This window comes from Betta splendens, chromosome 3, assembly GCF_900634795.4.
Source record: "Betta splendens chromosome 3, fBetSpl5.4, whole genome shotgun sequence".
In the NCBI taxonomy this organism is placed as follows: Eukaryota; Metazoa; Chordata; class Actinopteri; order Anabantiformes; family Osphronemidae; genus Betta; species Betta splendens.
The window spans coordinates 12,360,953-12,383,057 of NC_040883.2; the positions used below are offsets into that span (position 1 = coordinate 12,360,953).

Here is a 22,105-nt window from a genome sequence, read left to right on the forward strand (position 1 = left end):
CTTTATTGAGTAAAAAGTTTCATCCAAGGGAAATCATCAGATCGGAGGCATCATCAGAGGTGGCAGAAGTGGCTGATGTAACATAAGCTTAATGCTGAAGTAATGTACAAACACAAGCTTGAAATAGTTCTTGACCAGTGTTATCAGTAGTCGTAGAGTACCTCTGTCTGAGTGGAGAGATTATTGTATTTTATTAATATAATTAAGTTACTTGAGTAGGTTACAGAAATAGAGTAGTTCAGAACCAACAGATTTGGTCCTTCATTTATAGCGACCTAATGAATGAACTAATGTTCATTACAGTTTAATTTACTGTATCTGTGCATCATTGTTTCGATCTAGTTTTAATTAACATTTTTCTCTGCATGTCCTTCAGGTCTGTAAAATACCACAAACACCATTTATGGTATGGTTAGTTTAGAGGTGAGGATTAAAGTACATTGTCTCAGTAAGACCATAACATACCAATGCCCCCCCCCCCCCCCCCCCCCCCCCCCCACACACACACACACACACACACACACATAAACTTTACATGCCAACGTGACAGATGGCAGCGACACAGACACAGACCCTCTGTCTATCTAGTTCCTACTGTTCAGCCAAAATCTAAATGAGTCTGGATTTGAAAATCAAAACAGTGGAAGGAAGTGATGTTGATTATTCTGCATCCCGTGCATCAGAACATTGCACTTCTGTGGTATTGCTGTAGTTACTCAGGCTAACTCTGCTTCTTCCAACATTTTTCTTTTCTGTAATGTTCTGTGTTTGTTTCTTCTCCTCTGCAGCTGTCAGTCAGAAAGATGATATGTTCTTTCTCGCCTCTTTCCCAAGTTATTAGATCACTTTCAACAGGAGAGAGAGAAATGGTTCTAGTGCCATTTGTAGCAGTTCAAGTGCTCGTTCATTGAAACACAGTCTATTAGATTTTACAGTTCAGTTCATATCGAAGCGCTCTCACATATTCTCCCTGTAACAACAGCTGACACTCGACTGAAATGTGATTCAGGCCAGTTCCTCCAGCGCTGAAATGTCAGGTGACTGACACAGAGCTCTGCATGGCCACACTGTCAAAAACTGCTCTCATGCACAGTTTTGATCTGGATTTTATTGTGGAATCCATGCACATAAACCTGATCAGGTTTGTATTGAGCAAAGTCAGAAAAATAAGTGTATTCAGTGCTTTTTGATTTTTGAGCCAGCTCTTACTGGCCTCTATTATTTGTTAAAATCACTTGAAGCAACTTGTCTTTAAAGGTTCCTCATGAACCAAACTTAACTGTGCACTTTATTACTAAAATGCCAGACTTATCATTTAAAACTAATTTTAAGCTCAGCTGTTTTATTTCTCCTTAGGTCAGCGTTGCCCTGCACGCGTGAGTGTGTGACAGCTCTGTGTTTGAATGGGCTTGTGGCTCTGTGTGGTGTCAATGTGTGCCGTTTATTTGGAGGGACGTCTGGAGCCTCTAACTACAACAGAGTGGAAACCAGTCGCCAGGCTGCAGATGCGTTACTGGGGCCTGATGAGCTGGCAAAGACGAGAGGCCCCAAAAGGGCCCCTTAATAATACAGTGAACACCCAAACCATCAGATTATTCAGTCTTAGTGAGTATTTACTCACTAACAGAAGCAGAAAATTACACTTATTTGGCTTTTGCGCACTTCAAAGCAATTAATAGTTGAAATATAAAGACAATGACATATAATAAGTAGAATGAGTGGCACATTAATCTGTTTAGCTCTAAATTCCACTGAAATTCTCCCCAAAGACTCTAAGCTGTGGTTGGCAGACGTTCCAGAGCTCAAATGGAGGTCAACGCTCAGACAGACGCCGTCGCGCATCTGAAATGACTTGATTTGATTGTGCTGCGGAGCGGCCGGGTCGCCGCCGCTGAACCTCCGGCTGCAGCTCAAACCGCGGCCGAGCCGTCTCGGAGGGACCAGGCCATCAGCCTGCGCCGCGCGCCGCGGGAAGGAACATGAATGTCTATGATTTGTTTGTCAAGGAGCCGCGGCGCTGCGAGGGGCAGCTCCCGCTCCATTCATTAACCCGGCCCCTCATTTCCCCCTCGTCGCCGCCTCGATGCTTCTCCGCCTCAGCTCCGCTCCTTTGAAAAGATGGTGTCAAATCTAGATAATGAAAGATAAGAGAGACTGAGAGCAAACGTTCAACAAAGCACCGAAGACCTGACGAAACCGACCTTTTGATTGCTTCTTACGTCCACAAAGAAAAACAGATAAATGTTTTATATCTAGCTTTTACTTCCCCCTTTTAATGTTTTACTCAGTGAATACTGCAACAAAGCCCAGTGAAGCTCAGGATATCAAAAAAGTCATCACAGCCGATCCTTCAGTTTTGGGAATAGTAATAACAACTCAACAATATCCAAAATCTTAAGTGAGGAGGGCTGAGGGTTTATTGTCTATTATATCTCTGCACTTGATTTGGTCTGATTTAGATTCTCAGTGAACAAAGTAATGAAACTGGAGACTAGAGATGTTGTGGAGCACATCTGCCTTTTTAATCAGAAAACAGCCTCCAGAAATTGAGAGAGGTTGAAATGAGGATTCACAATAGTGTGAAGCAGCGACAGATGATGAGTGCGAGGCTGCTCTCAGTGAATGCTCCTACTTTTCAAACACTGACAACATCACTATCAGGATTTTAACATGATGCATTAGTCAATGGTAATTATTTGAATACATGATTTTTGCGAGTTTCCTGCTGCTACGTCGGTGCCACTCTATGGAATGCACCAACTTCCAGAGTTATAATGAACCAGCTGAGCCTACATTATTAACTTTAAATGTCATCCAGGAAATTATATGACTGGAAAATAAATCCTTATGAAATGTCAGGCCAGTTTTAAGGCTATAAATACTAAATATTTAGTCTTATCTGTCAGATAATGCCACTCAAAGTCAGAAAAAGCTGGAGGCGAGTATTAAACATGGCTGCTCAGGTGGTTGAGAACCTCATGAAAAAAAATCAACATTTATGACGCCATCATAGGAATAAGCAATGAATTTAACTCAGGAGTGGTCAAGTCCCTTTTTAGATGGAACGTAGTGTGATTCAACAACACTAAGTGGACCTGTGCCCTTTGCAGAACCACCAGGGAGACACACATCTGGAGCAGAGAACACGAGGCTGGAACGCGTCATTGGCCCAGCGATCGGTTGAGACACGGGAACGGAGGAGGCAGCTGCGCCTCTGGATGTGAATCAGGATGACTAATGCGTCCAGGAGAGGGGGTTTCAGGTGTGATCAGCCTGAAGAGCCCGCTGAGTAATGGCCCGAATTAGCATATAATGAATGAGCCTCCACACACTAAACACTGTCCTGGTGAAGCAGCTGGTGACGCCAGGTGACTTCAGGAAGCAGCCGCAGTTTTAGAGCCAGAGTTCAGCTTCATGTCGTCCACAGCGGGAAGACGTCATGAACCCGACATTTGTACACTGCTTTTAAATCTAGCTCAAGCAGGTACTTGTTTAAGGGGGTCGTGGGGATGTAAACCCAGCAACCAGAACCACAGGCTGTTGGCTCTGAGTGGCCGGACATCTGGATAGACATTAAACATGATTCGGTCCATTCATCAGATTCTTCAAGGCTTTAAATCGAAACTTTAACCGGAAACTTCAGTGACGTGAGCTGAGTATTATAACGGTTGCATGTAGTGATCTTCATCTAACGCTGTGTAACTGTGTGTGTCTGTACACAAAGAGACACGAAGGTGAAAACGGAACTCAATTTATTAAAGTGCTGTGTGATAATGAGTCAGAGACGAGAGTTCAATAGATGCGTCTGCACAAGCCGTGAACCCGGACCAGCAGCTGAGGCCGATCTCTAATATGAGCAGGCGGCGGTTTCAAAGCAAACCACGCGTCCTGTACGAAACGTAGTGAAGGGCGCCGACGGTTGATGCCGCAGACAGACAGAGCGAAGGACGCTGGGCCGAGCTCCGCCCGGGGGCTTGTGACCTCAGAGCAGAGGCCTGTGTTTGAATGCGAGTGCACGGTGAGGCTCAGTCATGTTTAGGGATTCTCCTCTCGGTCACGGCCTCTGATGCCGGTCTCTCTGTGACCAAGCACAACCCTGGTTACGAAGCTGCTTCCTGCAACAGCCTGGGCTGTCATTTAAACAGCATAGGCATAAATGCCTATATCATTTTGTCTTTGCTTTATGTTCTCCACTCTTTCTTTTTCACTCGGCCTGTTCATTTTCCAGCTCACTGGCTCCGTGGTGTTTTACAACCACCAACTCATCCGACTAAATAAGGTTTGTCACTCGGGGCACAGATTCATTCCAAAAACACTCTCTTCATTTGGAGACTCGTTAGAAAAGTGCCCAAAATTCAGATCTGTCTTCCGTTTCCATTCATGCACGACAGCTTCAATTACTGCGTGACCAGTACAGGCTGGGAACAGATGCCTTGCCGACACCTGTTTACTGCATATTAATGTTCTCCTGGATGAATATTCTAAACATAAATCTGCAGGACGACAAATGTTTGTCTCGCTACCTCGAATGTTAGTTAATGAGTGTTGTGTTCAGTGTTAAATGTCAGCATCAGGTGAGACTCATTACCAGAGTAATCAATGAGCCTCACATAAAATCAGCTGACACGATGCTCTCAGTTGGATGATACGGGCAACACAGCGCGTCTGCTCGTTCTGCTCTTCTACGCATCTCACTTCTCCAGAGTCGAGGTGAGGAGTTCCTGTGTTGACGATACTTCACCGCCGAGAGGCTCGGAACGTGGAACGAGGAGCATCAGAGTCTGTAAAAGAAACATTCTGTAAACATCCACGTCTACATTTCTGTTTCATATTCATCGTTACAAAAAAAGATGTGGTCTGTTATTTAGGATTTGCCTTTGTCGCCACATTCTGTCAGCAACAGGGGAAACTCTTTCTACTTGTATCTGATTATTTTTCAATTTGAGGAAATGCTGTTCCATATCGAAGCTGTTACTGCAACTGGGTCAACGCAGATAAACGAACTGCCTTCCGTGCAGAAGGCACAGGTGAGACGGCGACAGATAAGAACTATGGTGAAATGAAATGCTTTGCCTCCGATAAGCCAGAGGGGAGATTACAGAACCGAGCCTTCCACATCAGCCTCCCCCGGCACCGGGAGGATGGGGGAGGAGGAGCGGGGGGGGTTCCATGAAAGGCCGGCGTCTGCTGTGAGAATACAAATAACACACACAAATGAAAAGTGATGAAAGCATAAAGAAAAATAGGATTCCAGTTCTCTATCTCCGCTGAAGAGGAGAAGTGAATGTCAACAAGTAGAGAGTGACCGACAGTTACTGTGAACACACAGTGAACGAGCTCAGTGACAGCCGTCTGCAGCTCTCACAAATCCAGACGTTCCCTGGTGAGTCCTGACACGTGTGAGCACTGGACGCGTCGTACTCCGTGTCATCTGCTGTCGTCTTTGCTGTGACTCAGGACTCATTGCGCTCAGGGAGGCAGACAGGAGGCGCAGCTTACGGCGAGATCCACTGGATCCACTGGATCTGGACACACAGCTCCACACAGACATGGCTGCTGCTCTGAACTGAGGCTTAATTCTAATAGAGATGCTTTTTATTAACGTCTCTGTTTGTGGAGTCAGAGGAATTGAGAAAAAACTATAATAAGAACTCTTTGTAGATCATAGTTATTGTTTTCTATGTCTCTGTACTGTGGGACTGCGTAAAGTGAAATATTTATAGCCTTCATTTAGCAGGAAGTCCACAAAAAGCACGAGCGCAGGAACAGCAGACCACTGAAGACACCGGTCGTCACAAGCCGAAAGAGGAAAAACCTCCTCCTGAGTGGATCTGGAACTGAAAGCTTCAGGCCAGTTTGTGACAAAGCTCAGACTAAGAGGCTGAAAAATGAAGCAGCAGGTCTCGAGGTTGTCTTTAAAACAGCGCAGACAGGCGTCTGTCAGGCAGAAAACCATGTGAGAGCTGCAAACTATACCAACAACTGCTGCCATGCATGAAATAAATAAAGTTTGGTTGAAGGTCTGGACATGAGAGACTTCCACCCGTGGGGTTTTAAGATGTTGGTTGTACATATACTGTCTGTTACGACTGAGCTTTTTTAATGTTAGTGACACAGGATGAAGCCTGCCCTAGAAAACACACAGTGTGATATCAGATATCATTTATTTAATGGCCCCAAACCTCCAAATAGCTCTTTACAGGAAAACCTATTTAAGACTAGAGGAACACACAAACAACAGATCTCCTCAGACAGCGTTTAGTCATTTTATTTTCCACCTGCAAAACAACTTCGCGTGATCCTCTGGCACACGGTGACCGTGAGCGCGGTGCAGACCGCGTCCAGGGTTTCACAAAGCAACAGCAACAAAACAGTCAAACTGAGGCGAATATCTGGAAATGCATATGTTAAAAGGCAGTCTTGGCACTTTACATGCATCCTTACAGTAATATGTCTGTCATGCTGTACACAGTTAGGAGTATGAGTATTAGCAGGATAAAGGTACGACGGTTATTCTGCACCATGTTTATGTTTCTATCAAAGGTTGGTTCATACATTTGTGGTTTGAGAAGAAATGCTGAGACGGTGACATGTGACAGTGATCAGTGACGCAAACAAAATCCAGCGTGCCACTGAATTCCCATTATTCACACTACTATGACACGTGTGTAACATCTGGACTTGATGCCAAATCCAAAGGCAACTTTGTTAACTGCAGATAATTATACCTTATCTTCAGCTTATCCTGTTTACCTGAGTGAGTCCTGCAGAAATAAAGGTTGCAAGAAACTTAGAAAGAAAATTTGTTATGAATAAAATAAAATTTTGTATCACATTATATATATCTTATTATTATTTTTCTTTATCCCTGAGACACATGCACTCATGCATCAACCCATAAACTATATATTAACACACTCAATAATGAATAATACACTTGGCCCTCATACAAACAGTGAAGCTGAATGAAAAACACTTTATATCAAAGTCTAAAAATTAATTCTCTAAGAAAACTTTTTTTGTTTTTTTAAATTTTTTAGCACAGTGGTTCTGGACGCGAACCTGGAGCTGCTGTGTCAGGACCAGCTCTGAATGTGGGCCAGAGAGGCTCCTCAGTCATACACTGGCAAACACATGAACCAATTGGTCACGCGCCCGTGGGTCTTCATTTCTCTGTCCTCCGGGAGCAGCCCGTCTGTCTGGAGGGAGGAATCTTCAATACGAGTGATGTACAGCCAGGCGAGGATCACCCCGGTGAACTAGAGAGGAGGAGGAAGCAGACATACGCTCAGAACCTTCTTCTGACCTGAACGACAAATGATGCAGCGGGAAATTACTGTCAAACAAGCAAAACATTTGAATTGAATACGTAATAACTCATAAAAATGGTTGTATCCTGTCTGTGTGTGTGAGGGCACCTGTGGCAGCAGGATGGCTAACAGCAGACCCGCCATGATCTTATAGTTGTCCATCAGAAAGATGAAGAAGGCGTCAGTGCAGCCTCTGATATGAATGGTATTGATCAACTGTAAACGCTGCAAGACAGAACGAATGTGTTTGATATATTTAAAGAAGAAAGAAATTATTATTTTATCATATAAAGGAAAAAAAACATTAATTATTACAGCATTCAGAGTAAACCTACAGGGCTGAAAAGCAGAACTGGCGCTCACGGCCCCCCATTAAAGCTACTAAATGGCACACACACTCCCTCTGGGCTGTGATCGTCCTCCATGTATTGTAACAGCTCGGACCAGAGGAGGTGGAGCTGCACACTGGAGCACATCTCGACCTTGTCTCCATTCAGCGTGACATGGTGTGACCGGGTTAAATGGTGGCGCCCTACGTTTTAAATCTGTGAGGCTGCGGGTTAAAGCTCAGTCTTCTGCATTCAGCCACTCACTGCAGGTCCGTCTTACCTCTTTATCCAGAACCTTGTACCCACACATGGTGTTGGTCACTTCATTAGGCTGGAGGGGAGAAAGCAGAGGTGTCAGAGTCAAGAGGAGCGGTTTATCTCTGGAGGTAGAACCGGATGGACACGCTGTAACTGTAACATGAGGCCGAAGGCTCCACTATGAGAGGAGCCTCCGTGAGAGAGACCTGCAGGGTGTGTGTGCGTGTTTCAAATATTGAAATTTATTCACCCAGGATATTCAAATGAGATCATCTCTGATGTTAACAGGGTCACACTGAACTGAAAAAAGACACGTTATCTTCTACAGAAGGAAGACGTAAAAATAAACCCAGGACACTGAGTCACCAACAGTCCTGTTGATGTGCCTGGTCTTCAAAAGACAAAGTTTCTCAATGAAAAACCTTTGTTTGTTCTCCTTGTGAATGTGGGGAAAGTGTAGGTGTGTAAATCAAAAGGTGATGCGTGTGCTGCCTTGAGTGGGGGAAAATTGCCTGTGTGTGTGTGTGTGTGTGTGTGTGTGTGTGTGTGTGTGTGTGTGTGTGTGTGTCACAGATTCAATCACCATCAAAAAGAGGATGGGATGCATTTCAAATGCAGCTCCACATTGTTACAGCTATTACTATCATCACATACAAACAGAGTGAGCGATCAGGGGGGCAACATATATAAATAAACAGAGGCAGACATGATGCCGTGTTTGATTTATCCGAACATACTTTTTGAACAGTAAGTTTCACCTCAATTCCTCAATTTCATTACAAGAAACAAGTCGAAGAGTGTTTTACCGGTGTTTTACGCTGCAGCAATGACAAAAATGGATGAAATCCTGGAGGAACTGAAACTCGTTAATTACTTAACTCTTCAATCTACTTACGTTAGGAGCAATGCAGCAGGTGTAGGGGACGCCGCAGGCCGACGGACCCGGGGCAGAGCAGTTATGGTACATGTTGACCTCCCAGTCTTTAAACTCTTTACCTCCACAACACTTGAACTGCCGGAGACGAGAGGGAGAGAGAGATGATGAGACCCTGAGAACAGCGCAGTCGCCAGCATCACTGTGGGACGAACCGGTGACAGCCTGCATTGAACGGAGCCTGTCTTACGCAGCTGAAATGAGTTTGTCTGTCTACAGGCAGACATCTGGATCTGCACATCACAGTAACTGAGTTCAACTTGAACCGAGGACAGATTTTAGTTTGCTCTTGAATCAAAACGTGTGATTCATTATCATGTTATCTGATGCTTTGCCATAACTTACATTTCAAGTGTAATTAAGTAATTTATTGATAAACACAACTCAGGGTTCGTTTTCATTGTGTTCGACCGTTATTTACTTGATGTTCATGTTGACGGACATTAGTCCTACTTTTGTTTTGCTCTGTCTGGAGTCAAACACCTACGACCCTGACGGACTAATTGATACCTGCCAACCTCCCACTGTTCCTTCTCAGGGAGCGACGTGGTTTGACAGCAGCCAATTACTTTTAATTGCCTCCATTGGAGCCACGGCTGAACACAACAGATTATTACTGCTCTGTCACAACAAGCGAGCTCTGATAGGATCGATTATGATTAATGGTTGGGGTCCAGAGCTTTCGAGTCACACTGACTAAAGCGCTGCTTGACACAACTTCAACGTTAGACGTAATTGAGTGTTTCTGTGTCATTTTCTGCAGGTTGAAGGCTCTTTAGGCAAACACTGTTCAGCAGCTGTCACATGAACAACTGAATTTTATTATATATTAAAAAATGAATAAACAAAGCACATTCAATTTTAATGTTTCCATTAATGGGCCTCAGCTCAGTAAACGCACTTTACTCACACATTGTAACGTTGGTGTTGCTGTAATTCATGTTAAAACCAAAGGTTCAAAAATAGGATTTCGAGAAAATCTTCATTTCATCATTCCCCAACGAGGAAGCACAACATTAACTCCACTACTGAGCAGCTCCCCCGTGATTTACCACATAACAACACCCAGCCTCCAACTTCTCCAATCAGACATTTCGTTAGAATTGGAAGCTTTGGTCGTTGCTCCACATCAGACTGGAAGCACAGACTCAGACTCAAGTGTTTGCTCAGCTCCAATACCATTCAGTGCCACAAATAATTCATTGAGAGGGACAAAGCGGGTCGCTAACATGGTGAGGGAGGACCAAAAACGAGCAGGTGAGAGGTCCGACGCCGAGAGAGACGTCGAGGAAGAGCAAGACGTGTGATAAAGCCCGACGACGCATAAATGAATAAATAACAGCGAGCTCTTTGTCGTCGGCGCGCTCCCTCCTCCCATCTGCGTGATGCCGCGGAGCGCCAGCGCCGGGTCGGGACCCGCGCAAAGGCCGAAAGAGGCGAAAAGCAATTACAACGCGATTATTTTCTGCGACGGTGAGCCGCGGGTCCAAAACACAAGACAGTGGCTCCGAGGTAGGGGTGGAACGCATGCGGAGCAGCTCAGCGGCCCTGGAGTAAAAGGCGCCTGAAGCAGCAACCGCTCAGAATGCCCTCAACACGACGGGAGCGAGAGGGCGTCGTCCTCGGCGCCGCTCCAGAGCCGCGGCTTGATTACGCAACTAGTCGGCTGCTAACGCGCCATTAAAATACTAATTAAATACAGTGAAAAGTGATTGATGGCGTGTGTCGGCTGAGCTGGAGGAGATTTCTCAGAGATCATTCCTGTAGAGGCTTGAGTGACACGTGCAGGGGTGAGGTTTCCCCATGTGACAGCGAGGGGCTCAGCGTCCACTGAGCCCAAAGTCAGTCTCTGTGACATCGCTGTGATAAGACCTGCCTCGTCCGCTTCTCTCCCCCGTCAGACTGGACCAAGGAAACAAATCTGGGACTGCAGACACATATCGCTGTTTTAATTAAAGGTTTGGTGACTGACAGGGCCCGAGACGCGATGGGAGGCGATGTTTACTCCTCTCATGTTGACAGATGTGCTCTGTCCATCACAGCTCCTGCTTTTATTCCACGTTTCACACTCTGCCCTGCTCCCGTCTGTCTCAGACCTTCTATATAAACGAGCACTGACTGGACCCACTCTAATAAGTTGAATGAAGATGTCGACATTCATTCTAATTGTCCCACACAGATCTTGGTTTAAGGTGCATTTTAATGTAAAACACAGGTTTTCCTGTAACACTGACTGGCGTTGGATAAATGCCACCGACGCCTCCTGTGATGAATTCAGCCTGACACCATAAACACGCGAGTCAAATAAACACCCAGCGCTGAGACGTGTCTGTCCAGAGGTTATGCTGCTGCACAGCTGTGGGACGTCTTAACATGAAACCACAAAACGCCCCACAGCGGCTCAGGAGCCACCGGTCCAGCTGCTGGGGCTTCCAATAAAGGAAATGAGGAATCGCAGTGGTGCAGCAAGACGCTGCAGCAGTCAGTGTTATGACAGATTAACGACGCAGTGCAGTTGTGAGTGTGTGTGAGTGTGTGTGTGTGTGTGTGGGGGGGGGGGCACTGTCACTGCCTTTTTCAGTGTTGGAAACGCGGGCAGGCAGCCAGTGTCACACCCGTTAGAAGACTGAGGCACAGAGGAAAGAAATGTGGAGCTGAAATCAGCGTGATGCAGAATAAATGGCTCCACTCTGATGTGTGGCTCATTGACTCCAGTATAAAAAGGGTCACACACACTCACAGCTTCAACCACGAGCTCGTAATCGGCCTTTGTCACATTAATGATGGGATCAAATTAACCAAGGCTGTAAATTAGGCGCTGCTCCATTCATTCTAACAAAGAATTTTATAATATTATCAAATGCTCCGTTTGGCTCAAATGAACTGAAATAATGAGACGCTGGAACCAATAAATCAATTCCCCAAATTCCAATTAAGGAATAATTCATTCCTCCGTCGATGAAGCGTTTGCCTCCATCCCTCTGATGTGGAGGTTTCAGAGCTGCTCTCAAAGGTCACGCTCACAGATCGCAGGCGTCCAGCTGATAAGAACACAGATTTCAGAGCAGCTCTGAATGTTTGCTTTGGGAAGCGACACGCAGGCTCGTCATCACTTCCACTCCTCATTTGCTGTTTAACCGTGTGATCTAAGAGGACACCGTCAGTTACTGTTGAGTTGACTGGGAGCTTTTTCTCCTGTCAGGCCTCATCTGTGAATTCCTGAGCTGGAGTGAGTTTCCACCTGAATCAGGCTCACGCCGTCGGAAGGCGGAGCACGACAGGACAAGATGAAGAACGATGTGGTGAAAGATTAAGTAATAAGGCTTGAGTGCAGCTTTATTCCAAACTCATTCAATCCATCCACCGGCCTCATTTAGCACATCTGGAAACGGCCTCGATCCCCGCTGACACCTTCTGATTGGTTTTCATCCGAGTCCTGTGGGAAAACGCTCCCCACTCTCAGGAGACTCGAGACGAGCAGCGACCAGAGGAAACACGGAAGCTTCGAGCAGCAGCCAAATGGCTTCGCTCCACGGCTGAAGCTCTGCTAGTCAGAAACGGAGCCAGAAACAGAGCCAGAACCTCACCGCTGCCAAGGTAACAGTCGCAGCGAGAGGAGGCTGTTGTTTAGCGTCAGCATTAGCCTCCACCTGAACCAGCGTCGCTCTGGACCGGAACCAGAGCAGCATTAACTCGTAGAGTCTGTGATTTCAGGTCCAATAACCACTCTTCTAGCTGAACCGGGCCCTTCAGGTGTTTCACGTCAGAGGCTTTTGGACTTGATTAACCAGCAACACCGAGCAAACCGACTGCCTCTCATTCTGTCCCCAGACGCCACCGTGTGCTCATTAGCTCGGCTTCACACTCTGAAGCAGGTGCACACCACAATTCTCGCTGCAGTTCCCACAGTCTATAGGTGAATCTGATCTCAAGTCAGTGTTGTGTGGCAGACAGTTTTAAAGGCACAGTAACAGAGTCATAAGATGAGTTTACCTTCTTCTGCACATGGTCCATGATGTTTTTGAAGTCCAGGTCATCGTAGTAGTTCACGATGCCCTTTCGGATGCTCTTGTTGAGTAAACCGATCGTCTACACGGGAACAGAAACAGAGAAGTGGTTTAAGTGTGTTGTTGGTTCCGTCACACATCAGAACCATCGCTCGCGGGAGGCCGTGCTCCGACCAGTCAAGGTGACCGACCCGCTGAGGTGGAATATTCAAATGTGACATTCAGGCGGCTCACATCTGTCAGTCACAATCTGCTGCGACTGGGTCACATGAACCCAGCGCGTCACAGGACCCAGACTCCTCGAGTGACTATCTGAATATTACACATTAATGGAGAGCGTTTTTCAAGCCGGGCTCTCGGTTCCCGGAGCGTCGGTTTTATCCATGCTCCATTACACGACGCAACAGGCCTTTCAGTTCTTCATTCATTTTGTTATGCGCCACTTCTCTGTTTTACCCACACTTAATAACCTCCTCGTGGGAATCGTGGAGATTAGAGCTACTGAGCTCTCATTTCATTTCGTTTCCTCCTCCTGACGCGAGCACGTCAGCGAATCTGCCTTGTAAATTAGAAGACTAAAAAAACACAGCGCAGAAGCAAAACAGCCAAGACTCTGAAACCAAAGCTTGTCCCCACAGTCTCACATTAAGACATGAGGACGTGTTTCATTGAGGAGGCAGATGTAAAGTACAGCTCAGCTGAGGATTGACAGCATCGCACCTACACGGACACAGAGCAGCTACCGACCAGCGTCTGCTGCTTGAAAAGCCCCTTTTTCTCTAGAAAACTCATTTATTCTCTAATGTTAATACTCAGGAGCACTTTACTAGGACGTACTAGCTAACTGTAACTGTATTACTGTAATTCCAGTCATAGCATCTTTTTTACAAATATATCTGAAGCCTAAAGATATTGTGTCCTTTAAGGTTTGAGGTTGGGAACATTCTCCTGCCTCCAGTTCCTCATTCGACCCCCGGAAGGTGGAGAGATGGAAGCCATAAAAGTCCGCTACAGGTGCTGAGTCATCAGCGTGGAACAAGGTTAACAAGTTTTACGACTGTGGTTGCTGGATTTGTATCATTGCGTTTATTTTGTTCCGCTGTGGAGGACGACGGTGACGTTCAGTCTGGGCTTTTTCTTTTACCCAAAGATCCACCGCTCGGCACATGGACGTTTTCTATAGATTCACAGGGCAGAAACGTTCTGATGCATGTGGTCGTGCATTCATCCTCCGGCCTTGATGAAGACGCGGAGCTCAACTCATCACCACCACGCTCGACTTTCTGCTTAAATTCCGACTTCGCCTCCGCTGCCATAGGTTAAAGAAAACACAGCATCGACGCTCATCTCAAAATCAGCCACCTGCAGAGCATGGCAGAAGAACCAAACGGCTTCCTCCGTCCAACCTGGTGGTTTCTGATCATCGAGGTTAATAACTTCCACCGTTAATGCGACACTTATATAAAATCTAAGGCTAAGTTTCACTGATGAGTGCCGCCTGCTCTGGAGGAAGCTGCTCGCTGAGAAAAACAGGCTCTCACGCTGTGTTAGTATGCACAGGAACGTTATTAGATTTTATAGAGGGGGGGGGGGTATTAAAGTAGGAGCCACAGGGAGGTCAGGACGCAGCTCATACAAACAACGAGTCCAAACACTACAGTTAAAGGCTCAGTTCTCCAAACCAAACGCTGGACACGTCACCTTCACGAACACAAACACTATTTGGCTCGTTTATCTGCATCCATCGGGTCTTTTCTTTCGCTCAGTCTCATCCGTCTTCCGTGGAGACCTGTAAAGGTCACATCTTCCCGTCTGGAACAAAACAGGCCTGTGTTTCTTTCCGCTCCCCTTCTCGCGAACTGCACGCGTGAAGACGAGCTGGTGCAGATCAGGTCCTACCTGTCTGGCAGCTCCACGACCCACCGGACGTCCCTTGTGTGCAGACACCATCGACCCACTGTTCCGCCCCTTTCCTTTCTAAGGTGCTGCTCTGTGACTTATGATGCTACGGTACATAAATAAAGGTCACTTCACCTCAAACCATTAGAAAGGCTCTGATCGGCCGCGTGACGAGGTGGGAGGGGGTCGTCTCCTGTCACAGCGCGACCAGGTGACACACCAGCGCTGCAGAGCTCACCTGGTTGCGGAACAGCAGAGCCAAGATTCCTCCCAGCAGCTCCAGCAGCAGGCACACGGCCAGGGTGTACATGAACTAAAAGAGAGGAAGAGGCGTCAGCACCAGAACCACCAGCTCACACGTCAGTCTGCTCACGGTTCCGACATGAGCAGGGAAAACTCGGCTGCTGGACTCCAAGGAGAACCACAGGTGCCCTGGTGTAACTGGGTTAGTCGGAGAAAACTGGTTTTGATGGAAATCGGAGAACCAGTTCAGATTCCGCTCGCTTGAACGCGTGCAAATGCAATGACGTCATCATCCCATACGTGCACTAAATGTCCTGCTTTCGTCCAAGCACGCCACTCACCACTTTCAGCAGACCTATATTATCCCTCAGACAAGCCAAGACTCCGATGAACGAAACCACGAACATGAGGATTCCCAGGAGAATGAGGATTATGGACGGGGCCAGGAACACTCCATGCAGCGTCTTGTAGCGCTGCCTCTCCACCTCGGCGTAGATGCCGATGATCAAGATAAATCCTCCTATTATCTGGAAACAAGAGAATCATCATCATCATCATCATCATCATCATCATCGGGACAGAATTCACGTAGCTTTCATGTAATTTTGAATTGTGAGAGGACCAAACACCACCAGCATTAAACCCAATAATCCAAACCAAATGAAGTGAAGTCCGAGCTGTGAGGCTTTAAGTTCAGAATTCATGCGTTTCTCTCACATCTCTAGCCCGTTGGCATCCGTCAGCGCTCGCACCTCACAGGCTCCGAACAAACAGTCGAGAGGAACAACAGACAGGAGAAGACTCTGGATACGTGTGGGTGTGTTTGTCCACAGCCTTTGTTCAGGCCACTAATCTGTGACGAGCAGATGGAACCAAGGAGGTTTGAGGATATTCGACTCGATTTTGGCACAAAGGAGGTGAGTGACGCCCAAGTTTGTGACCGCAAGGGTCTACAACAGGAGACATCAGTTATAAACCAGCGTCAAGACTGAATCTGACTAAAGGATCCACATTTGTGTAACACCGTAACATGAACACGGCTGAAGTACGACCTCGTCCTCCTCGTGGCTCTGTCTGCAGAATCTCCAGAGCATGAGCTCCTGAAGGCACACAGTCCAATTAGAGCCAGAATATAATCAGAACTTTCATTTTCACTACACTCAGGAGGACCAGAGATATTTCATTTTCATTAATTAACTTCTCTGAAGCTGGTTTGCTTTGGAAACTCTGGGTCCACTGGGAACAATTAGTGAGTATTTAGTTGAACACGCAAGGCACGAGGACAGACACCCACCGACCGGTTCACCCTCATTCTGACAAAAGCCAACAATTCAAGTCTGTCTTTAGAAATTGAACAACCATCAGTGCGATGAAACAGAAACTCATGACTCCCCGTTGTTATGAATCGTCCTATCAGTTCTTCATGACGGCCCCAGACTCACTGTCATCAGTCCCAGCATTCTGTGACTCAGTCTGACGGAGACTGAGACTTGGCATGTTCCTGCTTCTAGCTCACACAACCAGAAATAATACTTTAATTATAAACTTAGAAAAGACTGTGGCAGAAAGGACAGTTGAGTTCACTGAGGAGGTACGATATCGTCACTACCACATAACAAGAAAACCTATTCAAACAGGGAGGAACAGAAGTAATTATAACACAACTTCAATGTCAGATTCAATAAAACCAACAATGTAAATATTAATAGTTCAGCCTTATATAAAACCAAAAATAAATCAGTATCCCTGGTTTGACATCCTCAACCGGCCCAGTTTGTGGTTTTATCTTAGTAAAGAAAGAGAAAACACGCGTAAATGTCCCACTGTGGAGTTCTGTATCATACATGACCGTAAATCAAACTAACACTAACACAAATAGATTCAAGCACATCGGCCTGTAACATGATCGTGCTGTGGTTCGGCCTCGCCAGCGTGTCTGAATGGAGAAGCCCGGGAAAAGGCTTCCTTCTTCATCAGTGGTTGTGAAGGTGCCGCCGCTGTTTATCCTCCAGATTTTACATGACCTTACATGTCCCTGCTCGCTGCCGGCTGCTGGCTCCTCGCCCGCCCGCCCGCCCGCCGCTAGCTCACTTCCCAACAGCCACGAGGTGAGGGGGACCCTTTTGAAATGAACAACTCATAATTTCTGCTGACAGAACGTGTCAACGCTCATGAGCGATCGACCTCACAAAGGGTCTGGGCGGAAAATGAATCAATTTGGTTTATGTAAACACATCTGGAAATTAAATAGCTGTGATAATTTAATAACACAGGCTGTGCTGTTTATCAGCGGGCACTTAGGTGTCGACGTCTTCAGTGACAACCAGAGCATTAGGCCCAAGTTAAGTTGAATTATAAAACCTTTATAATTACACTGGTAAAACAACTTAAGGCAGTGTTATGAGGGTGAGAATAACCGGTGTGGGCGCACGCAGTGCCGCGAAAATGAAGACGGAGGGAAAAAAGCAGTAAAATCCATGTCTAATCACCCAAAGGACAGAGTGAGAGCATCCACTGTTAAGGACAAAGTCTAAATCAATTTGAGTGATAAAACATAATCCTTCAAAAGGACCCTTGGATTTAAGTCTAGCTGCTGCTGCAGATCATCAGGGTGTCTGGTGGAGGACCCTGTGTTGGGCTGAGGAGACCGACTGGGCCTGGACTCGCTTTAGCAGAACTCACCCACGTCCCAGTGGATATTAATTTTTCCAAAGCTGACTAGACTATTCACAGAACCCAGCAACATCTATCTATTGCAAATCTCTCTATTAGATATATCAGTCCAGAACCATACTATGACTGCTGTGTGTAAATAGCTTAAGAACAATAATCCTAAAGGGTCAAAGCCCACCTTGACTAAGGCAGCGTGTTTTATGATCACGTCAACACTTAGCAAGTCAATAAAGGTGATCAGAGTTCAAAGACTGTAAAATATGAACGTTGGGATTTCTGATCCACCAGTTTGGGATTGGTTTTACTGGAAACCTTCAAGCCAACACAAAGCTGGTTTTGCTCGTGTCCCTGGGTCCTTTTCCACTGAGAGCAGGAAACAGTTCATCTTCTCTTCTACATTGTTCCACCAACATGTGTTATTTCACTTGCCTATTCGCAGCCTCACCAGCTGATTCCTTTCAAAGCGGCTTCCTGCCCTGACAACACCGACTCAATACAAAGAAAAGGCCAAGGCTTCCAGGACATTTGCAAAAATAAAATAAAAAGGAAGGAGTTTACAGGGGCTTTTGATAAGAAGAAGGTCAGAGGTTAAAACAGGAAAGTGTTTGAATAGTACATCACTAAAAGAGGACTCGGCACTACTCAACGCTGCCAAAAAAGCCGCCTGTCGTATCAAGGACCCCAAATATATAATCTGTCACTGTGTGTGACAGGAAGCAGCTGGAGCCTCTGGCAACGTTCCATAAAATCATTTATTTTAACAAATATAAAAGTGGTTTAATCCCAACACTGGTATTTTAAGACGTTGAGCAAAATGAGCATGAACTTGAAGCAAGTTCTTTAAACACACGTGAGAGGAATCTTAATCACATAAATACTTTTTACCTCGGTTGAATAACAGATGCAGGTGTACCTAATAAAGTGGTCACTGAGGAGAAGTATAGTGCAGGTCAGACAGGCTTTGCTCCCTCTGTGATTCCACTGAAACAAAACGAATTCTCCAGGACGCTGCCCTCCGTTTTTACGCAGCCTCAGTCCGTTGACATTAACATCTGCCCCGTCGAGAGAAGTTCAAGGTTCCTGGTTATGTCTAATAACAATGGATTTGAGAATTAAGCACAGGACACTGCTTATACTGTTCTGTGTCCATTTACATTTCCCATTAAAGTCTATATTCAAAGTAAAAATATTAAAAGCCTCGCGTTCAACTAGAGCTGCCAGGATGATCATCAGATTTAAAAATAAACCAAGAAAAAAGCTTCATCAGTGGTTTGGAAACACTCAGCTGTCAATTAAACTCGAAAACCAGCATGGACTAATGTTGGGCGTGTGACTGAAGATCGTTGCATCACTTCATGCAAAAAAACCCACTTACAATGAAGATCAAAGCAGACGTTGGGCAACAGTAGCTCGATCGAACAGCTCATTTTCAATCCCAGTTCTCACACTGAAAACTCTGGGAGAACAAACTCTGACACTTTACATCATCTTCTACTCGTTCAAATTCCTCAAAGGCTCTTCCCCGCACTCATCAGATGGCACTGGCGTGACTCGCCCCGCGCCGCGGTCTGACCTCAGCGGGAATTCACAAGAAAAACCCTTCATAAAAGAATAAAGATAATGCGCAGTTCCCCTTCTAGTTTCTCATCTCATGCCTTGCGCCGCGGACGTCGTGCGCGTCCTCGTGCGCGTCCGCGTGGACGCAGAGCAGCGGGCAGGTAAAGCAGGTGAGCGGTTGAGGGTGTGGCCAGCGCGTGTCGCACCGACGGTCGCAGCCGTGGAATAAAACCACCTGTCGCCCTTACGGCTGATATCGAAAAGGTCAAAGCCCTATTTTAACCTCACATCACATCACATCTCATCACATACGGGCGCGTCTCTGTTCAGCTTTGCAGCCTTTTCAACGTAAAGGACGCGCGGTGCGTCCTCGCCCCTCCATTATCCATACGCTACAGCCGCGACACGACCCCCCCCCCCTTTAATCAAGTGGAGCTACTCACCCAGAAGATGAAGGCGTAGGCGCACAGCATGAATTTGAGGAAGACGTAGGAGCATTTGTGACAGTATCGCGCGCCTTCGCTCTCGGCCATCGCGTCGTTCTCGGCACCGCCGCCTTCGGCTGCAACCGGCGTTGTTGTTGACAGCACTTCCGCGTTGCGGAGGCCACACACCCCACCTGGAAGCGTGATGGACGCGGGCGTGCGCGCGCGCGACAGCTTGAAAACGGCCGAGTGGCACCCAGCGAGATTTTTACACATCACACTGAATTAGTGTAAATGTGTGTCATCTCATCTTTACCTTTGACTTTTTAACAGAGTTAAATTATGAGGTGTTTTTTTAATAAATTAAGGTTCAGGCTTAAAAAAGTTGCAGTAACATATTTCATATTAGACATGTTAATGACGCACAATATGTCAGCTGTCAAGTTGTTTCCAGTTTCCACGTTTCTGTAATTAAATACTAAATAAAATAACCTGTTTGAAAAACTTAGCTGAGTCAAACTGTGGCTGCACCAACTAATGGTGGCGTTTGAATCAAAGTGTACCTTTGTCCAATAGCAACCTAAAGCATAGACTGTACAATATTTCATAACCATATAATATTAATGTCTAACTTTGCCCCCTTGTGGCCAAGGATATTTGAGAGCAATACAGAAACGCGTAAAGCCCAGTATCACAGCCTGATCTCTGAAATCTGAAACACATGAAACCCTCCGTCCTTAAATCCACTGAACACAAGAGCAGCAGGTTATATTTACAGTAAAAGGAGCGACAGCGCACAAACAGAGACATGTAAGAATGATATGATGGTGGACGAACTGTCATTTCAGGTGAAGTTTTGCATGAAGGCAGCGTGATAATGACTCACTGGAGTTATAAAGAGTCTAATATTATTGGCTCTGGTGGGGTTTTATCAGCAGGCATTATGTTGGTTTACTCCATTTATCACCTCCACATTCTCTTATCTGCGTCTGTGGACAAATGGCCTTGAGCGCAGCAGACGGAGTCAACAGGACCAGCATCAGCTTTATCACAAATATTCTTTAAACCTTTTGAACTTGGCTGGATTTCCTCCAGTCACGTAAACACACTGTTCTTTTTGTCTTTCTGTGACAGTTCTTATGAGATTTAAAAAAAGAGTAGGTTTTGTTGAATATGTAAACCTTTTAGTCAGCTGCAGTCTTTGTGGTGGGTTCAAGTAGATCTAATGACAGACTTTAAGTTGATGCAGTCATTGCACTCAGGAGAAGACAGGTTCTGGGTTCTGCTGCTGTCAAGTGCTTCTGGCTCAGTTTCACAGAGGAGACCACACAGAACAGTGTCACCAGCTCGCTGGAAACTCCCAATTCTCTCTGCTTGTCCTTAAACGCGCCATTCGCATTTGTGAACATATAAAAGTACAAAAGGTGCACACACACACAGCAGGAAGGAGAAACCATCACCTGAAGAGGAGCCGAATGGAGTTACAAACAACCTGTTAATTTCAATGTTTCATCGCTTCAAGGACAGACGCAAAGGGTTCCGCTGTTGTAAAAGTCCTCAGTGCCTCCTTTTGTTTACTGATAAGGGCTGAACACACAGCACAGTGTGTATCAGAATGCTACCGGATCCTGCAGCCACCGGTCGGCTAGGGCTGAATATATATATATATATATATATATATATATATATATATATATATATATATATATATATATATATATATATATATATATATATATATATATAAATGTTTACAATGATACAAACCCACTCAGTGCTCCCTAGAAATGAAGGTGAGATCAAACAAAGCAGCACTGCTTGCATCAACATCAAACACGACCTTCAAAGAAACATTTATTGCACCGCAATGTACGACTTCTTCTAATAAGTCGAAGCCCAAGAACGAGCCCTGAGACGGACGACCTCGGTCTCGACTGATTGCGAATGATGAAGGTGGAATTCCGGAGCGAGGCGGACGCAGCGTTTAGTCCGTTTCCTCGCTATTGATCCAGGCTGACTTGTAATCACTGCGCATTCACTGAGCTGCACCCAGGGATGGACGCGTGGACGGCAACGCGGCCCCCCCCCCCTGTCGCTCCACAACCCGAGACAAAAGGGCCGGTCCGTCCCGTCTGCATGTTGCCTGTCAAACAGGACCTGATGAGGGGAAATGGGCCGTTTAAGGGCAGTTTGACTGGAAATTGCTTTAGATGATGTGGAAGCTGTAGTTATTATAGGTAGCTGTGGAGCCCAGGCCTTTATTCCCCCTGATGCGTTCCCCATGCAACATCTACGTTTTCCTTCTAAACTATTCGTTTTCTCTGATTGTATCCTAATTTTTTTTAAATTAAAATCTATTCATTTCATTGTCTCCACACGTGTCTTCATTCCCCTCCCTCTCTTCCAATGCACGTTCTACACCTTTTCGTCTTGACGACAGCGCATTAACGTTTGTTGGTGCGTCTCACGC

At 45.9% G+C, this 22,105-nt stretch overlaps 1 protein-coding gene across 1 annotated transcript; it reads right to left on the bottom strand.

Moving 5' to 3' along the window:
- Window positions 1-6,252: 6,252 nt before the first annotated feature.
- tspan15 (tetraspanin 15) lies at window positions 6,253-19,818 on the bottom strand. Its single transcript, XM_029145039.3, has 8 exons — window positions 19,654-19,818; window positions 15,322-15,507; window positions 14,976-15,050; window positions 12,825-12,920; window positions 8,793-8,909; window positions 7,920-7,970; window positions 7,419-7,535; window positions 6,253-7,259 (listed from the first exon to the last, which is right to left on the bottom strand). The coding sequence occupies exons 1-8, from the start codon at window positions 19,741-19,743 to the stop codon at window positions 7,113-7,115; spliced, it is 879 nt and encodes a 292-aa protein (XP_029000872.1). The 5' UTR covers window positions 19,744-19,818; the 3' UTR covers window positions 6,253-7,112.
- Between the last annotated feature and the right edge of the window lie 2,287 nt (window positions 19,819-22,105).